This window comes from Leptonychotes weddellii, chromosome 8, assembly GCF_054177405.1.
Source record: "Leptonychotes weddellii isolate Sample4059 chromosome 8, ASM5417740v2, whole genome shotgun sequence".
NCBI classification, from domain to species: Eukaryota; Metazoa; Chordata; class Mammalia; order Carnivora; family Phocidae; genus Leptonychotes; species Leptonychotes weddellii.
In genome coordinates, this window is record NC_138376.1 from 33,264,694 (window position 1) to 33,276,034 (window position 11,341).

Sequence of the window (11,341 nt, forward strand, 5' to 3'; positions counted from 1 at the left end):
CACACACACACACACACACATATATATACATATATGTATATGTGTATGTATATATATATATATATATAAATGTTTTTCTTTGGGGCGCCTGGGTGGCTCAGTCCATTAAGCATCTGCCTTCAGCTCAGGTCATGATCCCAGGGTCCTGGGATGGAGCCCCACAGCAGGCCCCCTGCTCAGTGGGGGGTCTGCTTCTGCCTCTTCCTCTGCCCCTCCCCCCTGCTTGTGCTCTCTCTGTCTCTCTCAAATAAATAAATAAATAAAATCTTTTAAATTAAAAAAATGTTTTTCTTTGACTTTTAAAGAACACTTATCACATTTGTTTCTCATGCAAAATTGTGGCCAGATAAAAAATATCCTAAAATGAAATAAATAATCAAAACAAAAAGCCCTTGAATTTTGCTGAAATGAAATTTCAATTATAAATAAGAAGGCTTCTATTTGCTTGGAATGAACATTGTCCTCTTTGATATAATAGATAAATATATTGAGCAGTAACTCTTTGGCACACTGTGCTAAGTACTTGAATTTTAATTTAATCACTCCCTGCAAAAAAAAAAAAAAAAGGTATAAAGTTGCTTCCTCATGTTCTTAGGAGAGAGTGAAATCTGCAGCCTGTGTCCCAAGCCCTGTCTCCCCCTCTGCATTTGCAGTCCCCCTACCTGGTTTCACTTTCGTTCTTTTTTTTTTTTTTTAAAGATTTTATTTATTTATTTGACAGAGAGAGAGAGTTAGCGAGAGCAGGGACACAAACGGGGGAGTGGGAGAGGGAGAAGCAGGCTTCCCGCCGAGCAGGGAGCCCGATGCGGGGCTCGATCCCAGGATCCTGGGATCACGACCTGAGCCGAAGGCAGACGCTTAACGACTGAGCCACCCAGGCGCCACTGGTTTCACTTTCTTCACAGGACTTTTTTGCATCCCTCATCTTCACATTTATTTCCCCACCATTTTTTTAAAAAGATTTTATTTATCTGAGAGAGAACACGAGTGGGGAGGGGCAGGGAGCCCCCACTGAGAGCAGGGAGCCCCATGCAGGGCTCGATCCCAGGACCCCAGCATCATGACCTGAGCCGAAGGCAGACCCTTCACCGACTGAGCCACCCAGGCGTCCCTCCACCACTTTAAACCTTGTTATTGAAATATAATATAGGTGCCGAAAAGTGCGTTTAGGTGAACTGCTGGATGGATTTTTCAATCATCATGGGCTTAAAGAATTTATTCTTATTGTGAAATATACATAACATCCTTAGCATTCCAGCTGTTTTCAGTGTACAATTTGGTGGCATTCAGGACAGTCGTCTCCAGAACATTTTCGGCCATGTCAGCTGAAACTCTGTCCCCAGGCAACACCAGCCCCCTAGGTCCCTCCCCAGCGCCCGGGAACCAGCATTCTACTTCTGTCTCTAAGCATTTGACGCCTCCGGGGACCTCCTGAAGGGCCATGGACTTCTGAGATGAAGTGGACTGCCTGTGGCCCTGAGACCAGACACCATGTGCCGCTCATTTCTTTTTACTCATGTAAATTTATTAATGTCCAGCTGTGTGCCGACAGTCTCCACCAGCAAGGGTGCCTTGAAGATTGTTCTCATGGATTTTCCTCTCAGTTCCCACCATGACCGGGAGAAACTGCTCTGCTGCTAAATGTTTCAGTGTCAGAACGTGGTCTCCAGGGTGAGTGATGGGAGCTGTCCGCTTCCCAGTGAACTGCTCTTGCCTGTCGCGGTAATCAGTGGATTCCTTCCCTTTAAGTGGATTCGGTTACATGCTCAGTGGTGGTTTGAATGCCATCTCTTAGAATAAATCGAAGCCGCGTTTGAAGGATGCTGCCTCCAATAGTGATGATTTCTGAATTTTTCTTCTTCATCTGCTCTGAAAGGCTTGCTCCCTAAATACGAAGGTTTTGTATTCAAGCGCCTTGGCTTCGAAGAAAAATGTGTGAAGCATGCAGTTCTGCCTCGTTCCTGCCCCAATTCCTTCCCTAAATCGGAATCCTGTGTAGCTGAGCAAGGAACATCTGGAACTTTTAAAGACCCGTTTCATCTGGGAGAAAGGTTTAGAGTGTCTCTGGAACATGAAAAAGCATACTCAGAAATTGAAAAGATCGGATGTGTTGGGAGAACGTGTCCATGCCTTATTCCAGAGTATGAGAATCGTGAGGACATTTGGTTTGGAGGAAGCGGACAGTCCTGCAAATGAGGCCTTAACTCTCTCCAAAGCCCCTTAGAGCCAACCCAGTGAGTGGTCCAGGCGTCAGAAAAGTGGATCAGAATTTTGTCACAGGAGTTGGAGAAGACAGAAGAGAAGCTGTATTTCCCTCCACTTTAAAGTAACAAGGACCAGGACGCCTGGGTGGCTCAGTCTGCCTTTGGCTCAGGTCATGATCTCAGGGTCCTGGGATCAAGCTCCGTTTGGGCTCCCTGCTGAGCTGGGAGTCGGCTTCTCCCTCCCTCTGCAGCGCCCTCTGCTGTTCCCCTGCTTGTGCGTGCACGCTCTCTCTCTCAAATAAATACTTACATAAATAAATAAAATCTTAAAAAAGAAAATAAAGTAACAAGGACCAACAACCTCTAACCCCCTGTTGTTTTGGAGGAACTACTGAGGATGGATGAAGTTTCATTGGAAAATTATGGTTCTCAACTCATAGTGCCCTCCCTGTATTAGAAGTACACAGCCACGCCCTGTGCCAAGTGATTTTGTGTTATTCTCCCACTGGTATGGATGGAGTATCTGTCCACCCTTCAGTGGTTTTAGGCTTTCCCAGGTAACTTGCTTTGGCCAACAGAATATGGGCAGAAGTGACAGCGGGCCGTCTCACTCAGCCCCGTTGTGCTGATGCCTTTGATGTGAGAAGAGTATGCCCTGGGGGAGCTGCCAATCCCAGGGGAATGAGACCAATCTCAGGGAGCAAACCTGAATCTGAGCTGCACCTTGGAGCCAGGCTGACCCGCAGCCTAAAGTATACTGAACTCGTTGGCCTCTAAATTCATGAGTGATTAAATATGTGCTTGTTGTAGGCCGCTATATTTTGGGGAAGTTTGTTACAGGGCAGTATTATGGCAATAGATGACTCATGCAAAGACCAAAATGCAGAAGCAGAGAGTAAAAGGCTAAGTGAAGCAGACGGCTGATGCCTAAGGAAGGAAGGAAGTGATGGTGGGGTCTGAACAAAGAGCAAGTAGGGACGGGCCTCCACGAAGAATAAGGTGAGGATGAGAGGCAAGGGGTATTAGAGCTGCTGCAGCTCCTTTAGATGTTGGGATGGGCATTGGCATAGCAACAACAGACACACACACACACACACACACACACACACACTCACAACCTAGCCCCTCTGTGCCTTTGACGAGCACTGGGCTTTTCTGGTGTCATTGTTCAGTGTTATCTGAGGGGTTTCCAGGGAGGGAGTTGGTGTTGGATTCCCAGGAAGGTGTAGACTCCCAATTTTAGGGTCCACCTGGGCTCATGTTTGCAATATATGGATGGAGCAATAAAGGAAAGGTGGGGCATGTGAGATGCTCGTTCCATCCCTTGCCCTCCTTAATGTCCATCACCCAGTTGCCGAAATGTTTTGTTTTGTTTTGTTTTTTAAGATTTTCTTTTAGGTAATCTCTACACCCAATGTGGGGTTCAAACTCATGACTGGGATGGGCCGTCTGAAGCACATACGCCTGGTGTGAGCTGGGGTCTGTAAGGTCTTGTGACCTTGGGGAAGTTATTTAATCTCTTCAGATGGAGATCTAGAGAATGGAAATAGTCATAGTACCTACCCCATAGGCTTGTCCTGAGGTGTGAGGTGTGAGAGACCATGCTGCCATTTTGTAACAAGAACTGATATCCAGTGTTCAGTAAGGAACTGACACATCTTGTTTTTCTGAGCCTAGATATTTCATGAAGACAGGAGTCCCACCCAATGGGTTATAACACCTGACCAAGTCCTGAACTCTCAGTGGCATACTCTGAGGAGAAAGCAGTTCTCCCACCACTTATTATTTTCTTCTTCAGTCCACATCAGTCCAAAGTCACTGGCTTTTGTTGTTCCTCTTCTGTTTTTCTCAGGGAAGTCTGTTTATTCTGGAGCTTGTAGGGGAGAGCCAGTTGGAGGTGGACCTGAAGAAGCAGATGGCAGAGCTCAGTAGGATGCCCCACCTTACCACCAGCTTGGGCTGTGGGCAGCATTATTTTCTAGTTGGCTCTTCTGCCACGAGCTGGGTAACCCCTCTGTCACACCTCTGGTATATAAAAAGGATCAGATGACCTTTAGCACAACTTCAGCTGGGGTATTTTTAGCTAGACACTAACTTGCATTTAGTTTCCTAATCTACTGTGTATGATTGCTCTAGTTCCGTCTTGGGCTCTCCTTTTCCAGGGGGAGAATTTCCCAGATCAGTGGGCTCCCTGCCCAGCCATTTTTACATTTTCTCTTAGAGTTTGTGTAGAAGAGCCCATCTGCCCGAGAAGGCATTTGCTTCCAATAGCCAGTCCTTCTGGAGGCTCTTTGTCCTTGGTCCTGGTTCAATACCTGAGTTGGGGGCACAAGGGGGTTTAGCAGCCCTCTTCATAGAGTATGTGGTGCGCAGGGTAAGGGGGATGACCTTACTCCCTCCCCAGAGGCCTCTGACTCTTCAACAACTTGCAACATTGAAAATTGCTTCTACTGTTTTCTCTCCTCTCTCCTTCCCCAAGGGAACAGGCCAAACGCTGTTCAGTTCCTCTTGCATCAGATTTGAGTTTGTACTTCATTATAGAAATCAGTCATAGCAGGAAATGCTCTTAACAGAAGCGCACCCTTGCTGGCTTCTTACCACGTGCATGTCATTCTAAGTGCTTTATGTGTGTTTATTCATTAATCCTCTCAATTACCTTTCAGACTGGGTACTACAAATTATCCCCCTTTAGAGATGAGGAAACTGAGTCTCACAGAAGCTGAGTAGCTTGCCCAGAGGTGCACAGCTCCCTCTCCCCGCCCCTCCCTCCCCCTTCTTCCTTCTCTCCATTGCCTCCCAAGGTTGCAGGGGAACACATTCTGTACAGGTCAGCCTCTGGGCACAGAGTAGGGTGGGGACAGTGGGGAGTGGACCTGGAGGGGCAAAGGGAGGATATGAGGATACATAGCACACATGGCTTTCACCTCCTTCTTCCACTGAGGGATCTGCAGGGACCATTTCCTATTGGGTCAAACCTGGTATTCAAGGAATTCCACAACAACCCCACCAAATTCAGCCTTCTCCCGTCTGGATCTATAGAGAACAGGCCTCAAACTCCATTTGCTGGGATCCTTACTCTGTGTGTCTGTTTTATATATTGTGTATGTTATTTAAATACATTTAAAATCTTATTTGTTTATGTTACCCTGATATCCAGGCCAAGGGGATTTTTGTGCTTATGGGGGCAAACATCACCCCAGGCCTCTCCCGGGCAGCCTGGCAGCCTAGGATGGGAATAGCCTGGCCGGTACGGAGATGGCAAATGGACCCTCTCCCTGCTGAGAGCACATACTAAGAAGGTTCTCATAGAGCGGTGAGACTCTCAGCTCTGAATCTAGAGAGACTGGGTTTACACTCCAACTTTGTCACTTATTGATTGGACTAGTACTTCACGCCTGGAGTTTGTCTTTCCTCATCTGTAAAATGGGGATGGCTCTTACAGCGCTTTACTGTGGTGAGGATTAAATGAGATCATGAATGTACAGAGATTGGCATATCAGACTCTCCCCTGGGGAAGGGGCTGGGCTGTACTCACCTTGCAATCCCTGCCCCTAGCACAGGGCCTGGCATACAGCAGGTGCTTGGGAGCTGTTTCCTGACCTCAGCGGATATTGAGGCCCTTTGAGGATTTGGGTGCTGCTAGTGTTAGCAGGCTCTGAGATAATTAATGCTCCCTCTCCCTCGTCCCTGCCAAGCCCCCTTGCCTACCCCTGAAGGTCTTCGAAGGTGACTGTGTGTCAGTAATCCACTCTACCCCCATTTTCCCAGCGCCCTCTTTGTCGCAGGCCCGGTGAGGCCTCAGCCTGAAGGCAACAGTACTCTCCGGCACCTTGTATTTCCCTTGGCCTGGCTTACACTGCCCTCTGCCGTGTGCTTGCGGGACAAGCGTGTTAAGGGAGGGTTTGCGGTGACTTTTTCTTGACATTGGGGAATAGAGGCTCCCCTATAGGGGCTGTTTGCAGTGCTGTTGTGAGGAGAGGTAGTATTTAAGACCCCCTTCCCAATTTAGCTTGCAACTCTTGAGGCTTGCCAAACACAAGAGGCTTTTTACCAACGTCCCTGACCACTCTGGCCATCAGATAATGCCATCTTTGTAGGCTCAAATTTCTCAGGCACTTTGTGTTTGGACTTGGTCAAAAGGAATGGAGTAGAGTTTATTTGATACTATTCCCCATCTGCTGTCTAGTTTCTTCTGAATCCCTGGGCACCTCATTCTTACAGCTGTCCCAGCTGCCCTTAAGCGTCTGCGGTCACAGGAGACGTCGGAGCCAAGCGAGAACGGGAATGGACCCTCCCTAGCTGGTGCTTGCAGCGGCCTGCCTCATCCACCTGCTTACACCACCCAGCCTTCTGTCTGTTGTCCCTTCTCAGAGCTGATCCTGGTCCAGGTCTGTGAACATGAAATAGGGTCCTGCATGTCAGAGTGGGAAATTGGGAGCTAAAGACCGGCCACCTACCATTGACCTCGCTGTGGAACCTGCTAGAAGTGTATGCCAAAGCCCCAGCTGAGGTCCCAGCTGATGGCCAACACAAGTCACCAGACATGAAGGAGGAAGCTCCAGGTACCTTCTGACTGCAACCTCATGAGAGACCCCAAGCAGAGACAGCCTAACTTAGCCTAGCCAATCCCTAGAATCAGGAGATAATAATGATAGTTGTTTAAAGCCCCAGAGTTTGGGGATGACTTGTTATACAGCAATAGATATCCAGAAAAAGTGGTTTATTAGGATTGTGGGATTCTGGGTATCATCACTGCTTTTCTATATTTTCCAAGATTTCTGCAGTGACCCTTTCTTTCTTTCTTTCTTTTTTTTTTTTAAATATTTTATTTATTTATTTGACAGAGAGAGACACAGTGAGAGAGGGAACACAAGCAGGGGGAGTGGGAGAGGGAGAAGTAGGCTTCCAGCAGAGCAGGGAGCCCGATGCGGGGCTTGATCCCAGGGCCCTGGGATCATGACCCAAGCCAAAGGCAGATGCTTAACGACTATGTCACCCAGGCGCCCCGACCATTTATTTCTTTTGTAATTGATTAGAAATTGTTATTGAGAATAAAAACACCGGGGCACTTGGGTGGCTCAGTTGATTGAGTGGTTGAGCAGCTGACCTAGGCTCAGGTCATGGTCTCCCGGTCCTGGGATCCAGCCGTGCATGAGGCTCCCCATCAACGGGGAGTCTGCTTCTCTCTCTCCCTCTGCCTGCCCCCACTCATGCTCTCTCTCTCTCTCACAAATAAATAAATAAAGTCTTAAAAAAGAAGAAGAAAAACATGGTCTAATTTTTTTACCACTTCACCAAGGGAGAAATTAGGTCTGAATTTGAATTGAGGGACTTAAACCAGACTTGGGGAAAAATTTTCCATGCAAGATTAATTAGATGCTGGAAAGCATTAGAGACATATCCAAGTTGGTATGATGGAAAGAGTGGTCCATTTGGAGTGGGGAAACTTGGAAATGAATCTTTGGTTTTTTTTTGGGGGGGGAGGGTGACCTTGAGCGAGTCCTTGCTCAAATTCAGCTTTCTATTTTGAAAAATGCAGCTGGCTGCTTAGGGAAGATAACATCCAGCAGGGCGCCTGGCCCAGAAAAGTGGTAGGTGATCCTACCTAATCAATGCCAATTATGAACAGGCATCTGCAAGCTCTGTGCACGGCCCATCCTTCACTGCCACCAGAGGCTACAGTTCCAATAATGAAAATCTGCCTGGAGAAAAACCACAACCCTTAAAAAAAAAAAAAAAAAATCCAGCAACCCTGAGCAGCTCTCCCAGCGGTCCTGGCCTGCGCCGCCCGTCCTAGCTGGCTGGGGGTGGGTAGTGCCGCTCTTTCGGGGACCCGGGCACCCGCGGAGGGCCGGAGCGCGCGGGGCTGGTGTCCTGGCAACCCCGGAACGCGCCTCCGAGCGGGAAGCCTGCGGCCCCGCTGCGCTCTTGCCCTCCGCTCGGGTTCCTTGCCCGCCCGGCGCCCGGCAGTTCTGCGGCCGGTTGGTGGCGTTGATCTCGCCGCATTCTCGGTGGACCGGGTGGAAGCCCTGGAGGTGGAAAGGGAAGGAGCACCTGCCGCGGGCGGGGGCAGCGAGTCTGGGCGGGGGAGAGAACCCACGGGAACTCCGGAGACGTCTCGACCGAGAAAAGCCCGGGGAGAGGGAAGCTCTGATTAAGATGCCAGCCCTGCCCTCTGGACTTTCCAATGGCTTGTGGACTTTCTCTTTGCTTTGACTGATGCCTTTCTTACAAAGGTCTTTTCTTGGTCTCCGGGTTGCTTTTTTTTTTTTTTTTTTAGATTTTATTTATTTGACAGAGATACAGCGAGAGAGGGAACACAAGCAGGGGGAGTAAGAGAGGGAGAAGCAGACTCCCCACTGAGCAGGGAGCTCGATGCGGGGCTCGATCCCAGGACCCTGGGACCATGACCCGAGCCGAAGGCAGACGCTTAACGACTGAGCCACCCAGGCGCCCCTCCGGGTTGCTTTTAATACTTAAAATCAATGCACGCGAAGATGAGTCCATGTCCCCTGGAAACGGTGCACGGGACTGCCCTCTCCCCTCCATCTGCAGAGCGCCCTGCAGCAGAGAGCTGGAGATTTCAAGAGAAAGGAGACTCCGACCTGACCACGGTGGAGAGGAGATACAGTTGAGTTGAAGAAGTCGGGAGGGCTGGGTGTGGATTTGGTCGCCAGATCCAAGTATACCAAGGCCGGGAAGTTTAAACCACTTAAAGTTTAAAGGGAGGCCAGTTTGCGGGCATATAAAAAGAATTCCTTGAATAGTAGCCTATGCCCGTGTTAACCCAAGATTTTTTTTTTTAGCAAAGTTTATTGAGTGATAGTACAAAGCTCCCAGAGAGGGAGGGACCCAAGAGGGTTGCCCCTTAACCCAAGATCTGATGAGGCAGATAGTAGGTCAAAGCAGAGGTTCTCACAAATTACCTCCTTGGATCCAGTAACAGCCCCAGAGGTATATTACTAATAAGCAGGAGGAGTTAGAACCATTAATTGTCCAATGTGGCTAGGTCAGCAAGGAGAAAAAGGCTTTGGGCTTCTAACTTTAAGCTCCAAACTTTTCCACAGTTTTCCCGGTTGAGCTCAGGTAACGGAATTGCTGTTTCAAAGGTGTTTAAACGTGTTTAAGGGGGGTACTGGAAGAGCATGGGACGCTGAGATCCCCAAAGATCCATGACTTCCTTTTCTGCTCTGTAGGTGTGTCCCCTCAGGAGACCACATCTGAGCTCAGCCTAATGTGGAGTCCATGGGTTTCGGGAAGGAAGGGGCTCCACAAACCAGTTGAAAATGAATGCAAAACTGGGGGTGGATATGCATTTTTCCAGCAAGGAGGTCCCATTGCTTTCATGACTTCTCAGGGGAGTCAAGGATCCAAAAAAGGGTTAAAAACCACCGTCCTACACCCTTAGTTTGTTTGCTGAGCCGATAAGCAGGGGTGAGAAACTGAGTGTTTGTTTAAAAGGTATCCACGTTAAGCTAACTTGGCTTGATGTATTATTTTCTGCCCCAGACCATGCTATTGTGTAAATGAGCTGTGATTGACAAGTGTGTGAAAGCGCCTTGGTTATGTAGGGTGTTATTCCTGCCTAAAGACACGGAAATAATTAGCGTGAATTCCGCAGATGGTACCAAAGAAACAGACTTTCTTCACTCCCCATTTCCCCTTGAATTCCTTTCTAGTTGCCAGAACCTTCTCTCAGTCCCTTCTATTGAGTCATCTTATAGCATTTCTGCGAACTTGTTGAGAGTTTCATGTCCTACGGCTGACTGGACATTGAGTTTGAATACCAATTATCATGCAAAGTGATGACCTTTTCAAGAAGGATGTGCCTTAGTTTCTCTGTATCCCGGCAGCCTCATGAGCTAGACAGAGGGGGGGCAGGTGTGGGTGGCTGGGCTGGAGAGGTAATTGACTTGCTAGAAGTAACTGGAGGTTACTTTACACAATGGGAACGTCACTGTCAGAACGGAAGGGGTCAGACTTGCAACTGCAGCTCTCCTTCTACTTGAGGAGATGTGGAGGGGCAGCCAGAGGCCGTGTTTAAGTGTCTCCAGGTTGTATTTGAGGCTGAGTTACTTCTAGGAAGATCCTGTAGTCAGCTGGATTTGGAGGATGTGCTCTCTGCCTGTTTAGCAGAGAGACCGCTCTTCCTACCCTTGCTTGTCAGACAAGCCTTCCCTGTTATAGCAGCCACCTTCTGGACAGTTGCCAACACAAAACTTCTTAAACAAACAAGGAAATATGCTAAATTTGGAGACAGCGATTTCACTGCTTGCGGCTCAGGGTTATGTAATATATTTAAATTTTGCCCCTAAAATTAAAAAAACAAAACAAAACAAACCGAGAAACTTGTGATGCCATCCCTAGCAACCAATTCTTGCTTTGGTGAACTCTCAAGTCCTCTAGTGGCAAATATACAATTAGAATTGTTTACGTGCTATGAAAAGGCAACCACTGGGGCGCCTGGCTGACTTAGTAGGTTAAGCATCCGACTCTTGACTCCTGGGATCCAGCCCCACTTCAGGCTCTGGGCTGGGTGTGGAGCCTGCTTAACAAGCTTAAGATTCTCTCTCTCCCTCTGCCCCCCACCCCCAGCATGCACTCTCTCCCTCCCTCTCTCTCTCTAAAATAAATAAGTAAATTTAAAAAAAAGGCAACCACTGTTAAAACTGTTAAAACTTATTATAAGTAAATGCTCTAATGCTCTAATAAATAACTCAGAACTTACATATGAGTATCAACCTAGAAGATATCTCTACCCTTGCTCTTATTTCTTCTCGACATGTGTAGATCCTTTCTGCATCCTTATAGATAAATTTCATATCTTTTTCTTTTTTTTTTTTTTAAAGATTTTATTTATTTATTTGAGAGAGAGAGAACACATGAGAGGGGATAGGGTCAGAGGGTGAAGCAGACTCCCTGCTGAGCAGGGAACCCGATGCGGGACTCAATCCAGGGACTCCAGGATCATGACCTGAGCCGAAGGCAGTCGCTTAACCAACTGAGCCACCCAGGCGCCCTCATATCTTTTTCATAGATATGTTTCTAGAAGTGGAACCACCGGATCAAAAGTGCACTTCTCACAGGCTTTGGAGGTTGCATATGGCCAAAGTGCTTTTTAGTAAGATGGAGACGTT

The 11,341-nt window shown here is 47.9% G+C and overlaps 1 protein-coding gene across 1 annotated transcript in view; it reads right to left on the reverse strand.

Annotated features, from left to right (window-relative positions):
- Nucleotides 1–11,306, reverse strand: part of AARS2 (alanyl-tRNA synthetase 2, mitochondrial) — an 18,507-nt gene extending 7,201 nt beyond the window's left edge. Inside the window, exons 1-2 of the mRNA XM_081827559.1 lie at nt 11,289–11,306; nt 8,099–8,233 (exon numbers count right to left, since the gene is read on the reverse strand). Of these exons, the coding sequence (XP_081683685.1) occupies nt 8,099–8,233; nt 11,289–11,306 (153 nt within the window). The remainder of the gene's footprint in view (nt 1–8,098; nt 8,234–11,288) is intronic.
- Between the last annotated feature and the right edge of the window lie 35 nt (nt 11,307–11,341).